The following is a 20,471-nucleotide window of genomic DNA, read 5'->3' on the forward strand; positions in this document are numbered from 1 at the left end:
GGTAGAGCCCTTGGTGCCGCCACAAGAGAGTACTCCCTCGCAAGGACGAAAATTCTTTCGAATGTCCAGGGATGCTGCTGCATCCTCCTCTTCTGATCAATTGAATATGCGAGCAATCACAGCTTCCCTGTCGGCTGCCGGACAGCAAGCGCAGATGGTCCGTGATTCGAGTGTATGTCTCTAGGACATTCCGGCTGTGTGAGATCATTTCTGACCTGATCTCAGGCTCTCATTTCGAGTGGTAGCGATGGACCGAGCGACTGTATCTCCGATTCATCCTCTGCGTCATTACGCGCCGAACACCGCGAAGACATCTCTCTCTACGAAGATGTCCAACCTTTAGAAGACGACTACTCCCAACACCTTCAAGCAGCGAGTTTCGCAAAGAGATTCTGCAGTAATGAGCGACCAGAGCAGAAAATCGGCCCAGAGTCAAATTTGGCATATTCTTCTTCTCTGCAGAATCTCAGAGACTGCGCTGCCGACGGCGGAATCAACATACCAGACGGCAGATCGCGGAGATGGGAAATGTATCAATCCTATCCTAGTCACTTTGGAGGAAGCGGGAGGCTAGCCCGAATCTGTGCCAGTCCGAGAGGTGGTGCTCCGCAGCAGCGGGAGGAGATGAGAGATGCGGACGAGGAGATGGAGTTGCTGATTGAGGGACGCTCGTGGAATGAGAGGTATAAGAAGTTTGGGATGAATAGTGTGTAATGTGTGTAATAGAAATAAGATAGTAATAGTAGTAATAATGGTGGAATAACTAGAATAATCCGTAGCGGCGTAGCGGCGTAGCTACCTACGGTATTAGGTACCTAGGTAGTTGATAAGGTACAAGCTTTCGGGAGGAGTCGAACCGCGGAGGAGCTCACTGCATCTCGGTTGAACTCTCTCCGCAATACAAGTCTACTCCACGACCGACGATGCGGAGGTACGTAGCTCACAACGAGGGGTACAGCATTTATCAATCCAGATATGAATAATGACTCGCCCTCCCATCTTTTGTCCCTATACCGTTGAATAGTCATTTTCGATTGTTCAGATTATTATTATTATTGATCTGAATCTCTTCTCATCTCCATCCCCCAAATTGATCCCAACTTGAATAAAAATGGCCTCCAGCATCCCCAAATTCTCCGACCTTCCACTAGATAAGAATGGACCTCATCACAACGCTTGGGGACTGTAAGTCCCCACCAAAAAAAAACAAAAAAAAAACCGCCCCAAAACTAATCACCCCTCTCCCAAAAAGCTACGGACCCAACGACCAACTCGGCACCCTAAACCGCCTCACAGACACCCTCGTCCGCACCTCCGCCTCTCGCGAAATCCTCACAGGTGTCCGCATCAATCTCGACTGGCCCTTGGACGCGCAATCGGACGTCCCACTGTTTAATCGACAACCGTTTCGTCAAGACATGTATCAGAAACCTCCGAGGATCGTGAATGATGATGTTTGGACGTTTAATACGCAGTCGTCGTCGCAGTGGGATGGACTGAGACATTTTGGGTATCAGAGGGAAGAGGTGTTTTATGGTGGGGTTACGTTGGGGGAGATTCATGGGGAGGGGGAGAAAGAAGAGAAGGAGGGGGAGGAGGGGAAGGGGAAAGTGAAGGTAGAGAAGAATGGAATTGGAGCATGGGCGGAAAAAGGAATAGTAGGAAGAGGGATATTATTAGATTATCATCGCTGGAGAATACTACAAAATGCCAAAAAACAAGAAGAGGGCAAGTCAGAAGAAGAAATGATCCCCCACAACGCCTTCTCAACAGCCAGTATCCCCACCTCCACTCTCCTCCAAATCGCCCAGGACCAAAACACCCAAATCCACTTCGGCGACATCCTCCTAATCCGCACAGGTTACTTCCTCGCCTACCACGCCCTCACGCGCTCCGAAATCCAAACCATGCGCTCCAAACAACCGCCAACATTCACAGGCGTCGAACAATCCTCGTCGATGATGGAATTTTTGTGGTCGAATTTTAGTGCCTGTGCAGCCGATCATCCGAGTTGGGAGGCGTGGCCTACGCAAAAGGAGTATTCGCTGCACGAGGTCATGTTGGCGGGTTGGGGGATGCCGATTGGAGAGTTGTGGGATTTGGAGGCGTTGGCGAGGCATTGTGAGGAGGTGGGGAGATGGAGCTTTTTTTTGGTGTCGAAGCCGAATTATGTTCCGGGGGGAGTGGCCAGTCCGCCGAATGTTTTGGCGATTTTTTGATGAGGGTGGATGGAGGTGATTGGAAAGGGGGGGAATGGGAATTATTTGTGTCGATTTCTTCTTATAAACATGCTGTTGTTTCACATGTTCGTCCAATTGATACTGATACGTTGTGAAGGAGTACACCATCACCCCCGTCTGAGGTAATCAAAACAGAGTAAAAGAATTCCATATCGACATCCCCGCCGATTGTTGTTCAAAGCGGTTTGGTTCGTCCAGAAGGGGGATGAAACTCGTTCGCAAGACGGTAACGAGCAACTGGTTTGTAATTTTCTTCTTCTTCTTCTTCTTCTTCTTCTTCTTCCTCTATCATCGAGATTGAGATTGTGCTATTGTCGTCCTTTGGCATCATCGTCATCCATGAGCATGAACTCGAGGCAAAGGGGTAAGTAGAGAGAGAGAGATATGCGCTAGACGAGCGGGCGGGGGTTGGACATGCTGGACTGAGCTGGGCTGGATTGTAGAGAATCATTGCTTTGGGCGCCAACGAGATTGTGAGGAAGGGGTGAAAGGGGGAAAGCAGTATTTGCGGAGCTAAAGGAGGGCTATCCATAGATACGCATGCTCCTATGACTACCCTGTTTGTTTGGTAACGTTATCCAGCATAGGCCAAAGTAGTAATCGTTCCATCGTGGACGCAATAAAAGAACCTCGTCGACTAAGAAGAAGTGACGAAATGTGTACATTCAATAGTCCACCAATGCGATGCTATCAATTCTCAAGCCGCTTGCAAGCGCAATTGTCCCGCGACTCGATGAGCACCAAGATAGTCAAACAGGGCAATCAGATTAGCAATGCGATGCGTTTCCAGGCCGGGATAGCCAAAGCGTCGCGCGAGAAGTTCGTCTCGAAGGGCAAAGACGTAGGGTGCCCGGCCAGGCAACAGATTATATGCCATCATGATACGTCGGAGTTCCGCATTGCTCATTTGGAGAAGATCGTGGACATGTCTCCGATCAGTAAAGCCGGGAGGACATGAGCCTGTGGGACCGAGCATGGGCTGTACATAGACCAGAGTGCTGGGATGCCACATGATGGCTCCATTGGCGATGGCGGCTTTAAGATTGGCGCTGTACACGGCTGGTCAGACTGCTCCTATATCGGACGGGCATGTACTGTTGTTTGCATAAGGTATGTACCGTTGTATCATGCGATCGGTATACCACCTCGCGCCGCTCTGTTCCAGGTAGATTTGGCGGATGCGCTGCTGCCAAGCTGCATCTCCTGCATACCAGTCCGAGGTAGGGTCGGTGTAGGACGCGGTACGATAGTTGCCATAGCCGTAAGATGAGGTGTTCGGAGGAATGGCAATGTTGAATCCATAGTGTATCGTAGCTGCGGATCGGTATTGAGCCTCGTCCATGAAGACATGGGGCCGAAGTGACATTGTTGCGATAGCAATAAATGCGGCGTGCTGGACCAAGTCGGAGACGATGACAGTTTTGATGGGCCTCACCGGACAGGCGGCATCACGCTCAGCGCAATGCACAGCTCCGAGTCGGACATACTGCTCGATCACGAGACGAGGTCGTGGTCTGCAGCAGCGGAATTGCTCATCCGGGAGATTACGACGTTGCTCCATACAGGGAGAGGGCTCATCATGCACCGAGCCGTGGGAGTCGGATCCGGAGAGCGCGGTGCAACAGAGGCTGACATGACCTCACGATGGTTGCTCGACGATAGGTGCACATGAGCCAAGACTTTCTCCTCGACTGGTCATGCCTCATGCCTAGCGGTGAGTGGGAGCCTCGTGAGCGATCTGCAAACGTTTGTGAGGGACACACTCCTGGCGATGGAGATGAAGCATGATTACTATTATTACAAAGACGACGCAGGCCACTGAAGGAGTAAGGAGGACGAGGAAGAGTCGGAGGAGGAGGAGGAGGAGGAGGAGACTCGGAGACAACAAGGTATGTTCGAGACAATGGACGTCCCAGCCAGGTCGTTGCCACGCTATTGCCGCGCTGTTCCCAAGAGCGCTGTCTCGTGCAGTACCGTACAGTACTCGACCATTACCAGCGTTCCCCGATCAGCTGGAGACAATGTTCATCCTTGGGAGAAGAAGGCGACCATGTGTGACTGTGCGTTGCCGCCATCTCGCGAGCGTGACCGGAGCATCTCAGTCATCTGGTGGAGGTCGTCGTCGTGCACAGTACCGACGATGATGATTTCCAGGAGATGCCGATGGAGGCTGATGGTCGGCGGTACTTCCATCTCACTCTCGTAATTTCGAGGGCGCACGAGGTGAATTCTGCGAGATGAAGCTGAGTTGCCGCTTGTGTCCACTAGGACGGGCAGTGAGAGACGGTGCTCGCGGTCGCTGCTTTCCACGTGCTCGACCGCCGATATATGGGATCCGCCAGGTTGCGGTGCGCCAGATGTAGAGCAGAATGTCGTAGAGGATAAAGGCCAGCCACGGCCCGATTACCAGGAGCGCGAACATCAGCTATACACACACACACGATATCACCATACTCGTCAGCCTTTCGAGGTGACGGTGACGGAGAGAGAGAGAGAGGTTGCACGGCATCGAGTGCTGCCACGAGAAGTACTCACTGCACATCGACTGATCCAGAGCTCGACCGTCTGCAGACTTTCGGGGAGAATGGAAAAGACTCCCATGGCCGATGATGCAGATAGAGGGGAGAATGGATATGGGTAGTCTGGACACGGAAATGGAGCGAATGTCGTTGTTGATGTTGTTGTTGTTGTCGTTGTTATAAGCGTAAGAAGACGAGTTGTTGTGGTGGTTGTACAGTCAGCATTGGCACAAATTGGTTGACAAGCTCTCAACGGCGTCATGATTAATTTCATGCATCAAACAGGCGAATGCCGATGGAACCAGCCTCTCGTCACGGATCAGCCAATGATATCTTGAATACCTCTCCCTCCCCTTTGCAACAATCAAAACCCTCTCTTCGTCAAATATCAATTAAGAACACACACAGCCACCATAGACTTCCAACTCACCAGCATCGCCAAGACCACCAAATCAATCCGACCAGACCAGACCAGACCCTAAACGCCAATCAAACCTCATCAGATTCAGCGCAGTAGACTATGTATACCTATGCATAACACGAGAAGGAGAAAGGAGAACGGAAAGAGGTTTTTTATTCCCACCGAAGCAAAAGAATACCAATGTAAGTACAGTAGTGGACTCTCTGTCTCGGAGGAATTCTACGCCAAAGAGAGAAGTGATAATGAATATCCAAAAAAGAAAAATCTCTTCTTGTCTCATTGATAAAACCAGCTTTTTCGGACTCCGGTAATCGGTCGGTTCCCCACACCAACTACTAACATGTAGGTACATTAGTTCTGACCATTATTATATTTCATTTTCGAGTGCGGAACTGCGAAAGTGCGAAAAGCGAGCGAAAGATACCTATCTAAACTCATATTTGCTAGCACGGTAGAAAAGCAGAAGAATCGGCACTACCTAGAATCGGCTTTTTCGAGTGATGTATATACTACCAACAGCTTGTTCTCCTAGAGAAAAAGAGAGAATCACTGATAAAAAGCAAGCTCCATGTAAAAGGTAAGGTATAGATAGCTTTGCATAGCATCACGGACTTTCGGCATCGAGCTACCTCCCTCCCTCCCACACTAATAGGCTATAGGCTATAGACTAGGTGCTGAGGTAGGTAGGCTACCTACCTTACATGATAGCTACTGGGCCATATTCGGCTCAACGGCACTTGGAGTGTGATCGAGTTACCTATCATTCGCATATACGGGTTGCATATCGTCGACATATATTTGTTGTTTTTCTGTGTCTCTCGTACTTTCTCACTCACTCACTGTTTTTGCCTTCACTTGTTCTGTTCTGCAATAGAGTTGTACTTGGTCTGTGATAGAATCATGCGTACCACATCCCCTGCTGCTGCTGTTACTGCTGCCGGTCCTGGTCCCGGTCCTGGTCCTGGTCCTCCTTGTCGCGATTCCATTGCAGATCGAAGCGAAATTGATTCACTTCACGTCGAGACTACTACAAGAAGAAATGTTGATGAGCATGGCAATGTACGACCACTTCAAGATGATACAGACACGCAGTTACCTGGCAAGACAGAAACGACGACGACGACGACGACAACAACAACAGCCCTACCCATCAGCCATGAAAACTCCTCCTCCTCCGCTTCCATCTCGGATTCCTCCCAAGAAAACAACAACAAAAAATCAAGAATCCAAACCCATCTCCTCATCCCAATCTACCGCACTCTCACCTACATCCCCCCCTCCTGCCGCTGGAACCCCTCCTCTCCGCCCAAATTCTCCCTCTCCTTAAACATCCTCTTCGCCTTCGCCGGAGCCTTCACCGTCGCAAATCTCTACTACTCACACCCCATCCTCAACATCCTCGCCACCGACTTCCACGTCGACTACACTCGAATTTCTCAAATCCCCACCTTAGCGCAAGCAGGTTATGCCGCCGGATTATTATTTCTCTGTCCGCTGGGAGACATTTTACCCCGACGACCCTTTGTTCTGACTTTGGTGTTTGCGACTGCGACGCTGTGTATCGCCATGGCAGTAACAAAGTCTGTGACGGTGTTTAGTACGATTCAATTTCTCACGGCTGTCACGACGGTTACGCCGCAGCTCATGATGCCTTTGGTGGGAGATTTGGCGCCTCCGGGACAGAGGGCGTTTGCGTTGTCGATTGTGTCGACGGGATTGTCTTTGGGGATTTTACTGGCGAGGTTGTTGGCGGGGATTGTCACGCAGTATACTTCTTGGCGCAATATTTATTGGATGAGTGTCGGGTTGCAATATCTCATTTTTGGGAGTTTGTGGTGCTGTATGCCGGATTATCCCAGCACGAATGCGGATTTGCGGTACGGAGAGGTTTTGTGGTCGATTGTGGGTATGGTGGGGAAATATCCGGTGTTGGTGCAGGCGTGTTTGGTGTCGTTTTGTACGAGTGCGACTTTTACGAATTTTTGGACGACGTTGACCTTTTTGCTGGCGGGCGAGCCTTATCATTACTCGCCCGTCGTTATTGGGCTATTTGCGCTCATTGGCATCTGTGCCATGCTGATGGGGCCGGTGTATGCCAAGTATGTCACCGATCGCTTCGTGCCGCTCTTCACTGTGCTACTGGGCATGTGTTGGTGCATGATTGGCATTACCGTGGGCACGTACACAGGCACCTTCACCGTCGTGGGACCCATTTTGCAAGCACTCTTCAACGACTTTGGCTCGCAGTCGAGTCAAATTGCCAACCGCAGCAGCATCTTTACTGTCGAACCCAAGGGACGCAACCGGGTCAACACCGCATACATGGTATTTACCTTTGCCGGACAGTTGACGGGCACGAGTGTCGGCGCGAGTTTGTATGAGCGCAAAGGCTGGGTGGCGAGCGGGAGTTTTAGTGTCGCGAGCATTGCTGTTGCACTTCTGGTAACGCTCTCGCGAGGACCGTGGGAAGAGGGGTGGATTGGATGGCATGGCGGGTGGAGTATCTGGAAAAAAGACCGTTCCAGTGCGGATGGTAAGGTGCGCGAAGAAGATCCTGCTAGCCTTGCGCAGTCATCTGTGAATGACGAGGAGAGTACTACGGGCATGGAACGTGACGGCAGAGGAGACGACCAAGGAATGGTTCATGCGGTTGATGCAGAGAAGAGTATAGAATGGAGTGCGGCGAACATGGACACAGCCGACAGTATACATGAGAAGCGATCTTCGAGATCAGGGCACGACGATGTCGATACGATGTCCAAGCAATGATAATGATGATCAATTTGCATTCACGAAATAGCATGCCATCACGCCATCACTCCATACTCCCCCCCTATTCACGCTGTTTCGTGTCAAGTACAATGCGTGGGAAGAGATCAATTCTGATGGCAATGTGTGAGTGCTGCCTAAATTCTCCCTCTAGCCGGTTCTGTTCACTTCTTCACTGTCGTTCGCTTGAATCTGTGCATATAAGACCATCTGCCTTGACTGCAAAGAATCGTGGCCGCAACCATTCAGCCCACCACAGACGCGTGCCTTCCGCAGCAGGGAGTCATTCGACTACTACATCGTACTCCAAAGACACGCGCGTCGGACAATCCAGACGTCCCTTATTGATGTACTGCATTGCGTTGCCAGTCTGATATCACGCCACACCGACCGCACACCATCGTCACTGCCACAACACTCGCAACATGTGTCGCACCCAAACCTCCATCTACAGCTGCGGCCACAGCATGGAAGTTGAAGAGCACTGCCTGGCATACATTGGGTCCAATGGTCAACGCTGCAAATACCCGTCGAGCTCCGAGAATCGTGTCGAGAATTATTGTCCAGACTGCTCCCAGTGGAAGGGTGCCAAGAGGCGACCACCAAGACAGAAATCAGTCAACGAATTGGCGATTATGGTTCCGGAGCGAAAGCACGTCCAGCAGGATCCGAATTGCGGGAATCCCAAATCTGCCGAGGGAGGAGCGCGAGATCGATGTGATGCAATGTAGAGCTGGCGGCCAATCGCACGCCACTGGGAAGATGGCATAGCATGAGCATGGCAGCTTCTGCTCCTACAGAAGACTCTTCGCCGACACCTCATCGAGGACTCGCGCTCGTCGTGCTGCGAGTGCTAGTGCTCCAAGCGGCAGGCCTCAATTCAGTGTCGAGTGCAGTCTCCATCTTTTCGCCTCTCTTCTTGTGCAGCTCTTTCAGTTTCTTTTCTGTCCGCATAAATTCTCTGATGCCAATCGGTACACCGGCAAAAGGATCATCCTCCACCCCACCAGCACCTCCCTCTATCACTGCAGCAACTTGCTCAGGGATAGCGTCGTTCCATAACGTCTCGCTGCCTCCTCCATCATCGTCCATACTGATCGCCACATGGTTGGGTGCGTCTGATTCTGCAGACATGAGGCCTGTAGCCTGTCCTTGCAGCCGCTGAATATTTTGAGCCGTCTTGGCCTCCTTCATCTTCAGAGCATACTCTTCCAATTCCTCGCGAAAGCGTTCCCAGACGCAGTTCACGCAGCCGGACATGCAGCAATTATCGGGCTCCTCCGGTTTGGGCGGGATCAACACACCAGCAATCATGCGAGACTTGCTCTCCATGAGGCGTTTGCGTTCTAGAGCATCACGTTCGCGATCGCCAAAGACGCGCTTCGCTCGAGCCAGAGTGGAGTTTTCGTCATCTTGCTTCTCCACCTCTTTTGCCGTCATAGGATAGAGGTCTTCCGGCGAAGGGTCGGCGTATGGACGGTCGACATGTTGACGCTCGCCATGGAGAGGTGCATCGAGGGCATCGATCTCATAGCCGGGATATGGAGAAGAAGTATTTGCTTTGTCGTTGCGGCGAGTGGTGTGTGCGATGCGGCGCGTCTGGAGCCGTGGCCGTGGACATGAGGCTCGAGAGGCTGTGGTTCTGGCAGCGGAAGCAGGGAGATTTCGTCGTGTGAAAGCAGAGGATATGCGCAGCGCCGGTCGCATTGTTGTCCGTCAGCGTCAAGACATCGAGGAAGAACAGACTTCCAGTTGTCGTTCTCTGCACTGCCATGTGCCCATACCAATGACGTAGATCAAGATCCGATGTCGGTCTCCCTAGATTTCCCACGCTTGCTCAACCAAGGTACCTATACCTAAGGTACCTAATAAGGTACGTACATTACATCTTCATACAGGCTATCATCACATCCTATACCTTAGGGTTCCTCAAGGCAGCATAGGACGTGGTTAGCAAGTCCCAATCCAGGACGAAATTGTACTATAATCACTAGGGAAGAATACATAATTCACAGTCGATAACGACAAGGCAACCAGATTGATGGAGTAATGTAGGTTCCGAATCCCACCGAACAGCTGGCCACACTCCTATACAATCAAGACAACAAGCCAAAATGAAAGCCCTTTGCTGATCTTGGGGTTGAGTGCGTCGTCAGATCTTTCCTCGCAGGCAAAATTTGTTGCTGGAACGCCATGTACTGTACGAGCAGTGCCTTGCACTTCACTGCTACAATAAAAGCTGCTTGGGGCTTCACTGCTCTGGCAGTTGTGAATGCAAGATACTGCGCCCTGGGACTCCCTTCTGAACTTCGGGTCGTGCACTTTTTGCAATTATCAAAAATGAAATCAAGGCACTCGCTGCAGAAGGCTGTTTGCACGATCAGCACAACCTGTAAGCGCTTCTCTTGCATGGTCTTTACCTGGATACAATGCAACAACCTCCCATATCAACCAAACCATCCTTTCCCTGATTGTCTCTTCTGCTCGGCCCTCTCCTCCATCTGTTCCCACAAGGGTACTTGTCAGCTTACATCCCCCGTTACCACTACTATGACTTCAAACTTACCCATTGTTTCTTACAAGCTTTATACGCACTACAAAATTTCGCCATCACTTTGGTATCAGCCTTGCACAATAGTAGTTGTAGTACAAGAAGTGGGCAACGTGTGGTTGGATAGAGAGAGAGAGAGAGAGAAAGAGAGAGACCAACTCAAAGTAATCCTGACACATCATCCTATCCCCCCCATTCCTCCTCAGACATTTCAAACTTCGATTCGCAGCATCTTGGCAAGGATCAAAGTATTCACTGTAGCGTTTACTGTATCGGCGGGAAAGAAATAGAGAAAAAAAAAGCGAGTTAGCAAGCGCAAAAGAAGACCAGAGGTAAAGAGATCTGCTAGAGAACGAACGAAGAATGCGAACAGGGTTCGCTTTCAGGGCCCGCCTCTGTAGTGGTGGCGGCGAATTACATTACTTACTTACCTTTCAAATCGGGAGGAGCTTTTATTCCATTCGGTCTTTTCTTCGTTGGGACTTGTTTCGTCGCCGGCGGGGGTGCCTCCTGAGAGATTTGACATGGTTGGGTCGTTTCGATCAGAGTGGATGAATTCGAGAGTGTGATGAGTGGCGGAGATGGATGGAAGTGAAGAATACGGAGCGGAGCGAGGTTGTGGTGATGCATGGTTCTACAAGAGGTCTAGCGCCGGCAAGGCCCGAGAGACGCCCCATATAAACTTTTGCTCCAAACAACAACACATGTGGCCAACTGCCAGAGCGAAAAGAATACAAGGTGGCACCACTTTTGCCGCAAAGGTGCTGGACGACCACTCCGAGGAAAATCGAGTCGAAGCAAACGAACCTTCAATCCTTACTTACCCTTACCACAAGAGCTTCCCGACACCGTTCTTATAAGAAATGCTAGTGCCAAAAGGCGCGCATCATGCCGAACAGATCATCGACACCTGGCGCTCAAAACGTTGAGAGGCGTCTGTTAATGACTGCATCGCCGGCCAATGGAAAGACAGTCGTTGCTTCAGCACCAGCGGCCGACTCCCACCCTCCTGTTGGCGGGGAGAACGACGACGTCGTGTTCGTGGCTTGCCCCTGTGCCAAAGCAACCAGCAAAGCTACGGCGAGGTGAGCTCCGAGTCGAGAGCTTGTTTGTCTCAGCATCGTCTTGAAATATGTATCCAAAACTGACGATATCAATCTTTCTGTGGGTCTTGGGTGTCTTATGACCTCTTCACGGCGAAACTCCAGCAGCTGCATGTACCGCAACTCCGGGCTATAAGTTCTGTAGTCACGCCTGTCATCCGGATCCCGTGCTACATTACAGCCTGTGTAATAGCCCAATGAGGATATCGATCTACGCTACGGTAGGTCGCATTGATTGCAACGAATGGCGAGCGGCTTACGACAACAACAACGACCGCCCAAATTCGCATGCCAAGGGAGTTACTGCTGAAGCATTGCATTATTTTCGATGGTTGGTCAAGCCGAATTGCGATGTGAAAGCAGGTGCAGATAGTTCGTACTTCAGTCTTGATATTGCTCTATAGTACATAATCGTCTTATTGCATCCATCTGCACTGTATCCAGCTGTGTTGGGGACAATCTACTTATCGAAATACAACCAGGTACTTCTTACCCTGGAGGAAAAAATTTCTTACTTAGATTACTCGATCCCAGCCAATGAGTCTGGCAATGCTAAAGGTGCATGGTTTTGAGTGTTTGATGGCTGAATTGGCGATACATCGTGTTGAGAGGTGATGTTCGCCTATATATCCACCATTGATTACTAAGCATCATCTCTTGGCAAGGTGCAAGTTCAACCTCCAGCGTCGGAGGTTAAACAACATTCTTCTCATCAGAAACATCCATGGCCGACACCAACACCACCAACACCGATGTCTTCGAAGACATACTCAATCTCGAAGACCAATACTATCGCGAGGGCTACGCTCTCGGTGTAGCAGATGGTTCCCAGTCCGGACGCATCGAAGGCCGCATTTTCGGGCTCCAAAAAGGGTTCGAAAAGTTCTTGGAAATGGGCAAGCTGAATGGCAGAGCTGCGGTGTGGGAAGCACGACTCCCTGGCAACATGTCTTCTGCGACCACCAGCAGCTCCGAGGTGCGCCCGTTGAGTGGCAACGAACGTCTTCGAAAACATGTCGAACGACTCGCTGCGCTGAGTGATCCAAATGATTTGAGTACGAAGAATAATGAAGATGATGTCAGCGAGTTTGATGATCGCTTGAAGGACGCGAAAGCCAAGGCGACGTTGATTGCGAGAATTGTGGGCGAGGACGAGGTTTCAATTGCTACTGCCACGGCTGCTGCTGATACGGATGCTAGAGGCAAGGCGCTGAGAGTGCGGAGGAACGTCACTGCAGAGGGCGTCGCGGGACGCAATACGGGAGAAATGGAGGATTTTCTGGGATTGCCGACTCGAAGTTGATCTGCTCGATCAACCCTTTTGCCTAAAAGTACACTGGCAATATGGACGACTATCCGGGTTCAAGATGATTACATATTACTCCTCAAGAGCATTCAACACGACCAACTGGGCTCCCATCGGAGATTCTGCATCGATAGATAGTCATCGACGTCCAGCGTCCGTCGAGCAATCTTGATCATGGGCCGATATGAGCAGAAACATTCCAGCATTCCGATATCGGCCTCAGCTGGTTTACAGAGCGTGATATACGACAATAGCACCCCAGGCGCATCACGTGATCCCTCCATGGTCTGGTTGATTGATGTAGTGGTTATCATTCCAGATTTTGAGAAGTTCAGCAGTGAAACTGTGAACGAGATTAAAAAATTCTGGCAACCCCGTAAGTGATGACTTGCACAGATATGCACATAGCCTGAGTGTGTTCTGACCAATCACAGGGTTCGAATCCGGGATCGACCTCGCTTGTCCCATGCTCCTCTCGCGTGCAGAATTGCCACTGGGCCCGGGGTAGCTTTTTTGCCCTTTGATTCAAGGTTCCATCCAATGCTTCATCCTTGTGGATCTGGTCAGCAATTTCGATCCATCCTGGTCACTCGTTTTGGTCCAACTTCCGTGAAGATGGAGGACGTCTTTCGAAAAGACGCTCTGTGTCGTCGCCAGACACCGCGTGAATATACCATTTGAGCAGCCTACACACTCGTGGCGGCCATGGCTCGTTTTACGCTGCTGGCCCTGCTTCTTCCTAGTATTCATGCTTACATACCGAGTCTGCCTCGCAATGTCGTCCGGGCGGATGGAGATAAGCTGCCCTCTGGGATCCCGCGACCTCCGGAGCCGCCGCTCACCTACAATGCGACTGCGGAGTCTCTCAACACGTTGATGGACGGGCTGACTGAAAGGGAGACATCTGTTGTGGATGAAATCGTCGCCAGCGTGGACGCAAGTAACGCCACATTCGACAATGTCTTGCTGCCATATCTCTTGTGGGAGAACGAGAGGATTCGACAGGCCAGGCCGTTCGGGGCTTACGGCATGTTTAGCACTGATGAAGACCTCCAGGCCGCTGCAGAGAACAACACCGGCAGAATCTCGAGTGCGATACGAACAACGCTCGCTCGACAGGACTTCTTCACGCTCGTCGATGCAGTGAACTCGCAATACGGCAACGATTCTTCCTTGGGCCTTGAGAACTTGAGAGCACTCAATGGTCCGACTGTTGACAGTACGGGTCCTGGCCTGTGGACAACCTTCAAGAACAACGGGCAAGATCTCAAGGACGACTCAGAGCGGAAAGCGTTGCTGGATCTGCAGGACCGACTGCAAGACGCTGTGTCAAATTTTGGAGATACTGTTGACAATGATAACACCACAATCTTCTTCACTGCCGGAGAGCTGGATGGGGTGGACACAGACGTCGTGAGCAGGCTCAAACCGGGAGAGGGAGACAAGCTCATAGTGCCGGTGACCGATGGCAACTTCGCTGCCGTCATGGCCAAAGCCAAGAACGCCACGACCCGATATGAGATGTACATGGCGTACGGGAGCAAAGCGCCCAGCAACGTCGACACTCTGAAGGATATCATTACACTTCGCGATCAGATTGCTCGACTGCTTGGATTCCCCGACTATGCTACATACAAGACCAACAATCAAATGGCAAAGACTCCTGAAGCCGTCGATGGCTTCCTCGCAGATCTTGCTAAACGACTTACTCCAGCCTCACAGAAGATCATTGATTATGAAAAAGAGCTGAAGAAGAAAGAAGAGGGCAATGCGGATCACTTTTTCGCGTGGGATGCGTATGTATTCTAGCTTCTCGATGATGTACCTGTACGTGCTCTAACATGTACTGTAGGGCCTACTATGAGGAGAAGACAGACGAGGACAACAGCGTGAACTTTACGTTGATTTCGGAGTGGTTCGAGGTCAACACGACAGTCTCGCGAGTGCTCGACATCTACTCGGTGCTTTTCGGGCTCCGTTTCGACAGGATCGACGGCGAGGACGCAGATCAGCTGTCCAGCACAGGCAAGGGCAGTGATCTTCTATTGCATCCCGATCAGCAGCTCTATGCAGTGTGGGATTCCGCCCCGAGCTCATCGTCTGACGACAGTATGACTGGGTACGGGGATTTCAAAGGCTACGTGTGCCTTGATTTGTTTGTTCGGGTGCGTGCAACGAGAGGATGGCCCCTCAAAGATATCAACTAACAAACACTCTAGGATAGTAAAGGAGGCGGCTCCTTTCAGATGCTAGTCACTCCCAGTTATACGAGGCAAGACGGCACGAGAGCGTACTCGCACTCCACGATGAGTCTCGATGTGGTATGTCTTGCACCCATCTCACCAGTCACACGTCTGGGACTATCTTCTAACTCCTGTCTCAGGTCAAATCCGAGTCGGAAAAGCCATCACTACTGACGCAAGACCAGCTTTCCGGTCTCTTCCACGAGTTAGGCCATTGTATGCACCAAATTCTGTCGGAGACCAAGTACGCCAGAATCAATGGTCCCATCGCTACTCCCATCGATTTTGTCGAAACGCCATCTCAGCTGATGGAGCAGTGGGCTTATATACCGGAAGTTCTCAAGCGCGTCAGCCGGCACTACTCATACATCTCACCAACGTACGCGGACATCTGGAGGAAGACGCAAGGTGGTGATATGAATGCCCAACAACCCGAGGAGACATTGCCCGCATCGCAAATTGAGAGTATCAACAACGACAAAAACGCTTACAGTGCTCTGTCGGCGCTGAAACAAGTCTATTATGCGACCTACGACATGCGGATCAACGAAGCAGATTATGTACAGAAACAGATCAACGATCTCGACATGACGACTCTCTTCAATCAATTGAAAACAAACATGACTCTCACAGAAGGAGCAGAAGCCATTGGAAAAGGCTGGACATCAACTCATATGCAGAGCACCTTTACCCATATTTCGACTTCCAGTTACGGCGTGGGCTATTACGGCTACCAGTATGCTCTGGTCAATTGCCTCGACGTACTCTACACGGCTTTCTTGCAGGACCCATTCAGCAGTGAGGCTGGAGGGAGGTGGCGACGCATCGTGCTGGAGCCCGGTGCCATCAAGGATCCGGAGGCGATGCTGGAGGAGTTTTTGGGACACAAGCCGAGTGATGAAGCATATTTCAAGGATTTGAACATGACCACTCCTGCTCCATAGTACATCCACGGCTGATTATGGTGCTAGCAGCCTTCAATACTACATCTAAGGACCTCCTTTTTTCCCCCTTGCTCTCATCAGCCGGTAGAAGTCGTCGTATTCAAGCACGTCCCCGCAGCCAAACATTGCACCGCACACTCCTCACATTTTTCCTCAATATACTCCACCCTGACCCCCGTCTCCCCCTCCACCACCTGCGCATTCGAATACAACATTTCCGAATCCACCCAAAAATTCTCAAACATCTGCAATCCATTCGTCCTCGCATCCCCCGCCCTCACCACCGTCCCATCGCGTCGAAACGCTTTCGCATCATAAAACTCCACCGTCCCAAAATCCGGCAAAACCTGTTTCGTATAATTCTCATACGTCCCCGACTCCGCAATCCACTCCGCCGACGTCCCGGGAATCGAATAACTCGGTCCACGCCATTTCGTCGGCGCCGAACGCGTATGCGTAATAACTTTCGACGAATTCCGATTTTCCATATACACCGTCGCGAGCATTCCATTTGATGAAACATTCAATCTCACATATACATGTTCTCCTTCCAAGACGGGAAAATCATTTACAGGGACAAATTCATACGGATCGGGAATCCATTCCCAAAATCCCACGTATTTTCGAGTGTTGTTGTGAGGGAAAATGTGGCCGACTACGCCGGCTTGCCAGAGACCGCTTCCGCCGGGGCTTTGGTAGCCGTCTAGTCCGATCCAGTAGCTGAAGGAGTATTGGTCGACGGTGTTTTGGGGGTTGGAGGGGAGTGAGAGGCGAGGTAGGATTAGAGTGCCTTCGATGGAGGAGAAGGGTGAGGTGTTGTTTTGCCGGACTTGGGCGGCTCCGGCCCAGGTGTTGGAGTAGAATCGGGGTGAGGGAGAGGGAGAGGCTGTTGTTGCTGGGGCTGCTGGTGTTGCTGCTGGTGTTGCTGTTGCTGCTGTGGTGAGGCTGGAGAGCAGTAGTAGCAGCCAGGAGGTTGAGAGGAGTGGGAGTTGCATTGTGAAATGCTGCGGTTCTTTGTCCCTCAAAAAAAGAAGAAAGAAAATCGCTCCAGATGAGAAGGGCAGAAGAGAGATATGCGGGAAAAAAAGCTCTACAATATCGAAACGGTCTCCTCTCCCCAGAGATAATAAAATCCTTTCTACAAAGCAACCATGAAAAGGCTGGAGAACCTCCCTCCCCAAGGAACCCCAAGAAAAATAAAATAAAAGATCGACATCACTCGCCTCGCCCCCAAAAAAATAGCTATTAATACATCCAATCCACTATCGACAAAAAAAAACCGAAAAAGTTACTATTCTGAGCCACAATCAAGCCAACCCGTTACCTCCGGAGGTAGTTAGTATACGTCGATCGTCGCGCTACTACCGAAGCGACTTATACAGTACATATTGATACTAAGTGCTAGCTAATATATGTACATATGTACCGACCGACAGCCGAGCGATCATCTATCTACCGCTAGATCTATCTCGGGAATTCTTCTCGTACAAAATCGACCCGTTTTTTTTTTTTTTTTTAAGAAGAAAAAGAAAAAAAGAAAAGCGAGGCGGTTCGTTACTACTGTAAGGAGGGATATATATATATATATACTTTCGATATGAATAGCGACACAAAGACATTGTGTAAAAAGGTAGATATACCTACCTACCTACCTACCTACCCTATATAAGTAAGTACAGGAGGTAGTACGTATCTTGCTAAGAACTTGGCATTTATAGTACAGACTAAAGTAGGTTAGGTAGTTAATACATGTGACGTTGGGCACAGCCAATCATGCCTATAGACGTACTTATATACATATTGAGAGATTCGGATTAATATATTGTATGATTTAAATATAGAACTCGTGTCGGAACTAAGGAAGTACTTCGGTCGGAGTCACGGAGGGGCGATTTATTTTACTAAGGAACTAATAAATCTGTAGAATATGGCTTCTTTTGGTACTGGATAGGTACAGTGTGAGATAGGGATAGGGGAGGGGAGGGATGATAACAGTATTCTTTTTTTTTTTTTTTTTGAAAAAAAGGGGGGGCGATAAGAAGCAAATATAAGTCTAAGCGATGATATACAATGTATACCTACTACTTAAGAGGTAGATTCTGAAGATAATTGAATCCACGTCTCCGAGCCCTTCATCGGAACCACATCAACCACTTGTCTTCTAATCACCTTCTTCATCGCATTTCGAGGAATTTCCTCACAAAAAATTACTCCGCCGGTGGGGACTTTGTGCTGGGATAATCTCGCAGCGACAAACTGTGCAAGTTCTTGCGCTGTCACTGTAGATTCCGCGTCGTCCTTCTTCTTCTTCAACACGACATACGCTCGCACCTCGAATTCATTCGCATCATATCGAGCCGGAATCGGTCCAATCACCGCATCTTCAACAGCAGGATGCGCGAGTAAAACTCTCTCCACCTCCTCGGGCGAAACCATATTATTCGCGACTTTGAAAATTCCTTTATAGCGCCCCGTAATCGCCAATTGACCCGTTTGCGCATCCACATATCCCCTATCACCCGTTCGAAACCAATCGCCCTCGGGGTCTGGCAACATGGACGCTCGAGTCGCGTCGGGAGAATTATGATATCCGCTGAATAGCTGCGGACCTCGAACACAGATTTCCCCATTTTCGAACTGCGATGTGAAGGGGATTTTCTGTAAAGTTTCTGGATTGATGAATTTCATTTCGACGTCGGAGGCGAGATGGCCTACGAAGCCCGGGAGGAAATCTTGTGGACCGGGTTGGCGGACTACGAAGCCTAGCTCGGTGGTGCCGTAGGAGACGCGAAAGGCAATGTGGGGAAATGTCTCTCGAAAGCGGGCTGCGGCAAGAGGATCGGTGGCGGAGCCGGCGATGCGGACGCTTGAGAGGGCTGAGAGGGCTGAGAGGGGTCTGGTGCCGGAGTGGATGACTTGGACGATGGGGTCGAGGAATCGAGGGGGGAGTAATATGTTGGCGATTTGGTACTGTTGGATTAAATCTATAATGGTGACGACGTCGGCGGAGTCTTTCGCTGCGGTGATGAATGTCTTTTGGAGACCGATGATGGCGCGGTGGCATGTCATGAGGCTTGTGAGGTGGTAGACGGGAATCACGATGAGGTTGTTTAGTGGTGTGATGCGCATGTCGGCTGTGAGTTCAGGCCGGTCTAGTCTGACGGTATGTGCTGCATGTGATATGTTGACAGCTTTGGGGAATCCCTGGGCATGTCCATGTCAGCTCCAAGAAGTCTCTCTCTCTCTCCATACTCGTATGTGATGTGGTGATGTGTGCCGCAGAGCTGATACGATGGCAGTCACGGACGTAAAACACAGCAATAGGGATAATCAAAGAGGAGGATATGAACAAAACATACCGTTGTGCCACTGCTGAACATGCGATACGCCATAATGCTGTGAGGATCTTTACCCACATTGGGGTTAAGCCAACCTTTCCCATCCGTCTCCAGCAAGCGACTCATACAATTCCTTGGTCCAGCATATTTCTGCGTTCCAGGAGGGTCAAAAACGATAATATTAGCCTCACTCAAACCGGCCTCTTTCGCAGTCTCCAAAGCAAGACTCAAGTAGCGAGGCGAGACAAACAACCACTTGACCGCGGCAACTTGCAGCTGGTGCTGAATTTCTGCGGGTTTCACAGACGTCTGCATGGCACCGAATACGCCACCGGCAGCGATTACGGCGTCTCCGAGGACATAGAAGTAGATGTCGTTGTCTGAGAGAAGAGCGGCACAGTCTTGATATTGGAAACCTGCTTGACGAAGTCCGGTTGCCACGCTTTTGACGGTTGTTGCGTACTGATTCCAGGTAATGGTTCGGCCATGGATATCGACATCGGTCAGAATCTGCAAAGAGTTAGTAACTCAGTAGTTGTATATAAGCAAAAACGGATACAGTTCCCTACCGGTGCGTCTGGATCAATAGGCGGCCGGGAGAAGATCAATGTAGTCAAGTCCATTGTAGGAGCCATCGTTGCTTCTTCGATACCACTATCTTGCTCGTCGTGACTAGAGGATGTCTTCTGTCCCAGTATCAAGGAAGGATAAGATCAAGCAAGGATAATGGATATGCCTCTCCAAGTGAATCTATCGTAAAAAATAAAAGCACCCCTCTGCCTTTCCAGAATGATACAAATATGTGCATCAAGATGATGGATTAATATTGAAAAGCAGGCGGTGTGGGAAGGTAGGTAGGTAGATAACAATTCATGAATTGTAAGCATGTACATACATAGATGGCGTCAATACGTCAGGTGTTGTGAAGGTTGGTGGCCGAAGGTTGTCGGCACCAGAGAGTTTGGAGCTGGCATGTCTGCGATTCAGGATATTCCTAGCACGTGTGAGCTCAAGATCTGCATGGCTCTCGGGCCGTC

The 20,471-nt window shown here is 50.3% G+C and overlaps 12 protein-coding genes and 1 non-coding gene across 13 annotated transcripts; 7 read left to right on the top strand and 6 right to left on the bottom strand.

Moving 5' to 3' along the window:
• Positions 1–1,111: 1,111 nt before the first annotated feature.
• On the top strand, positions 1,112–2,246 carry SEPMUDRAFT_81577 (uncharacterized protein; the record flags this gene model as incomplete). The annotated part of the gene is made up of 2 exons (XM_016910278.1): positions 1,112–1,185; positions 1,253–2,246. 2 exons carry the CDS (start codon positions 1,112–1,114, stop codon positions 2,217–2,219), a joined length of 1,041 nt encoding a protein of 346 aa, XP_016764243.1. The 3' UTR covers positions 2,220–2,246.
• A 486-nt stretch (positions 2,247–2,732) lies between these two features.
• On the bottom strand, positions 2,733–3,996 carry SEPMUDRAFT_147778 (uncharacterized protein). Its single transcript, XM_016904520.1, has one exon. The coding sequence runs from the start codon at positions 3,799–3,801 to the stop codon at positions 3,304–3,306; it is 498 nt and encodes a 165-aa protein (XP_016764244.1). The 5' UTR covers positions 3,802–3,996; the 3' UTR covers positions 2,733–3,303.
• A 104-nt stretch (positions 3,997–4,100) lies between these two features.
• Positions 4,101–4,888, bottom strand: SEPMUDRAFT_147779 (uncharacterized protein). Its single transcript, XM_016904521.1, has 2 exons — positions 4,776–4,888; positions 4,101–4,665 (listed from the first exon to the last, which is right to left on the bottom strand). Exons 1-2 carry the CDS (start codon positions 4,839–4,841, stop codon positions 4,435–4,437), a joined length of 297 nt encoding a protein of 98 aa, XP_016764245.1. The 5' UTR covers positions 4,842–4,888; the 3' UTR covers positions 4,101–4,434.
• A 360-nt stretch (positions 4,889–5,248) lies between these two features.
• On the top strand, positions 5,249–5,711 carry SEPMUDRAFT_147780 (uncharacterized protein). The gene has a single exon (XM_016904522.1). The coding sequence runs from the start codon at positions 5,290–5,292 to the stop codon at positions 5,461–5,463; it is 174 nt and encodes a 57-aa protein (XP_016764246.1). The 5' UTR covers positions 5,249–5,289; the 3' UTR covers positions 5,464–5,711.
• A 329-nt stretch (positions 5,712–6,040) lies between these two features.
• SEPMUDRAFT_162147 (MFS general substrate transporter) lies at positions 6,041–9,664 on the top strand. The gene is made up of 4 exons (XM_016907982.1): positions 6,041–6,271; positions 6,404–7,884; positions 8,404–8,451; positions 8,712–9,664. The coding sequence occupies exons 1-4, from the start codon at positions 6,081–6,083 to the stop codon at positions 8,723–8,725; spliced, it is 1,734 nt and encodes a 577-aa protein (XP_016764247.1). The 5' UTR covers positions 6,041–6,080; the 3' UTR covers positions 8,726–9,664.
• On the bottom strand, positions 7,950–9,664 carry SEPMUDRAFT_147781 (uncharacterized protein). Its single transcript, XM_016904523.1, has one exon. The coding sequence runs from the start codon at positions 9,654–9,656 to the stop codon at positions 8,769–8,771; it is 888 nt and encodes a 295-aa protein (XP_016764248.1). The 5' UTR covers positions 9,657–9,664; the 3' UTR covers positions 7,950–8,768.
• A 189-nt stretch (positions 9,665–9,853) lies between these two features.
• SEPMUDRAFT_124225 (uncharacterized protein) lies at positions 9,854–11,062 on the bottom strand. Its single transcript, XM_016901898.1, has 5 exons — positions 10,932–11,062; positions 10,660–10,767; positions 10,516–10,543; positions 10,370–10,450; positions 9,854–10,317 (listed from the first exon to the last, which is right to left on the bottom strand). The coding sequence occupies exons 1-4, from the start codon at positions 11,024–11,026 to the stop codon at positions 10,397–10,399; spliced, it is 285 nt and encodes a 94-aa protein (XP_016764249.1). The 5' UTR covers positions 11,027–11,062; the 3' UTR covers positions 9,854–10,317; positions 10,370–10,396.
• Positions 11,063–12,327: 1,265 nt separating this feature from the next.
• On the top strand, positions 12,328–13,476 carry SEPMUDRAFT_61709 (DUF1715-domain-containing protein; the record flags this gene model as incomplete). Its single annotated transcript, XM_016909573.1, has 2 exons — positions 12,328–13,285; positions 13,344–13,476. The coding sequence occupies one exon, from the start codon at positions 12,328–12,330 to the stop codon at positions 12,904–12,906; it is 579 nt and encodes a 192-aa protein (XP_016764250.1). The 3' UTR covers positions 12,907–13,285; positions 13,344–13,476.
• SEPMUDRAFT_115178 (uncharacterized protein) lies at positions 13,084–13,417 on the top strand (the record flags this gene model as incomplete). The annotated part of the gene is made up of 2 exons (XM_016901137.1): positions 13,084–13,285; positions 13,344–13,417. The coding sequence occupies 2 exons, from the start codon at positions 13,084–13,086 to the stop codon at positions 13,415–13,417; spliced, it is 276 nt and encodes a 91-aa protein (XP_016764251.1).
• On the top strand, positions 13,199–13,365 carry SEPMUDRAFT_t15. The gene has a single exon. It is a non-coding gene; the product is annotated as a tRNA-Gln (tRNA).
• A 138-nt stretch (positions 13,477–13,614) lies between the features above and the next one.
• Positions 13,615–16,678, top strand: SEPMUDRAFT_162151 (metalloprotease; the record flags this gene model as incomplete). The annotated part of the gene is made up of 4 exons (XM_016907983.1): positions 13,615–14,705; positions 14,762–15,074; positions 15,129–15,230; positions 15,293–16,678. 4 exons carry the CDS (start codon positions 13,615–13,617, stop codon positions 16,094–16,096), a joined length of 2,310 nt encoding a protein of 769 aa, XP_016764252.1. The 3' UTR covers positions 16,097–16,678.
• On the bottom strand, positions 16,174–17,091 carry SEPMUDRAFT_115180 (concanavalin A-like lectin/glucanase; the record flags this gene model as incomplete). The annotated part of the gene is made up of 1 exon (XM_016901138.1): positions 16,174–17,091. One exon carries the CDS (start codon positions 17,089–17,091, stop codon positions 16,174–16,176), a length of 918 nt encoding a protein of 305 aa, XP_016764253.1.
• A 1,096-nt stretch (positions 17,092–18,187) lies between these two features.
• On the bottom strand, positions 18,188–20,129 carry SEPMUDRAFT_81598 (AMP-binding enzyme; the record flags this gene model as incomplete). Its single annotated transcript, XM_016910279.1, has 3 exons — positions 20,004–20,129; positions 19,456–19,944; positions 18,188–19,300 (listed from the first exon to the last, which is right to left on the bottom strand). Coding segments are annotated over exons 1-3 (1,668 nt in total), but the record flags the coding sequence as incomplete, so codon positions are not given.
• Positions 20,130–20,471: the final 342 nt, after the last annotated feature.

This window comes from Sphaerulina musiva, assembly GCF_000320565.1.
Source record: "Sphaerulina musiva SO2202 unplaced genomic scaffold SEPMUscaffold_2, whole genome shotgun sequence".
NCBI lineage: Eukaryota > Fungi > Ascomycota > Dothideomycetes > Mycosphaerellales > Mycosphaerellaceae > Sphaerulina > Sphaerulina musiva.

Bases quoted from the DNA above. Each gene is read 5' to 3' on its own strand.
- SEPMUDRAFT_147778 (XM_016904520.1), bottom strand. From the start codon at position 3,801: ATGGAGCAACGTCGTAATCTCCCGGATGAGCAATTCCGCTGCTGCAGA.
- SEPMUDRAFT_147779 (XM_016904521.1), bottom strand. From the start codon at position 4,841: ATGGGAGTCTTTTCCATTCTCCCCGAAAGTCTGCAGACGGTCGAGCTC. The intron at 4,666-4,775 runs GTGAGTACTTCT...GTGTGTGTATAG, and splicing joins TCTGGATCAGTCGATGTGCA to CTGATGTTCGCGCTCCTGGT.
- SEPMUDRAFT_147780 (XM_016904522.1), top strand. From the start codon at position 5,290: ATGCATAACACGAGAAGGAGAAAGGAGAACGGAAAGAGGTTTTTTATT.
- SEPMUDRAFT_162147 (XM_016907982.1), top strand. From the start codon at position 6,081: ATGCGTACCACATCCCCTGCTGCTGCTGTTACTGCTGCCGGTCCTGGT. The intron at 6,272-6,403 runs GTTACCTGGCAA...CAAAAAATCAAG, and splicing joins CAAGATGATACAGACACGCA to AATCCAAACCCATCTCCTCA. The intron at 7,885-8,403 runs GTATACATGAGA...CTCCATCTACAG, and splicing joins GAACATGGACACAGCCGACA to CTGCGGCCACAGCATGGAAG.
- SEPMUDRAFT_147781 (XM_016904523.1), bottom strand. From the start codon at position 9,656: ATGCGACCGGCGCTGCGCATATCCTCTGCTTTCACACGACGAAATCTC.
- SEPMUDRAFT_124225 (XM_016901898.1), bottom strand. From the start codon at position 11,026: ATGTCAAATCTCTCAGGAGGCACCCCCGCCGGCGACGAAACAAGTCCC. The intron at 10,768-10,931 runs GTAAGTAAGTAA...CCGCCGATACAG, and splicing joins AGCTCCTCCCGATTTGAAAG to TAAACGCTACAGTGAATACT. The intron at 10,544-10,659 runs GTTGGTCTCTCT...GAAATTTTGTAG, and splicing joins ATGTGTCAGGATTACTTTGA to TGCGTATAAAGCTTGTAAGA.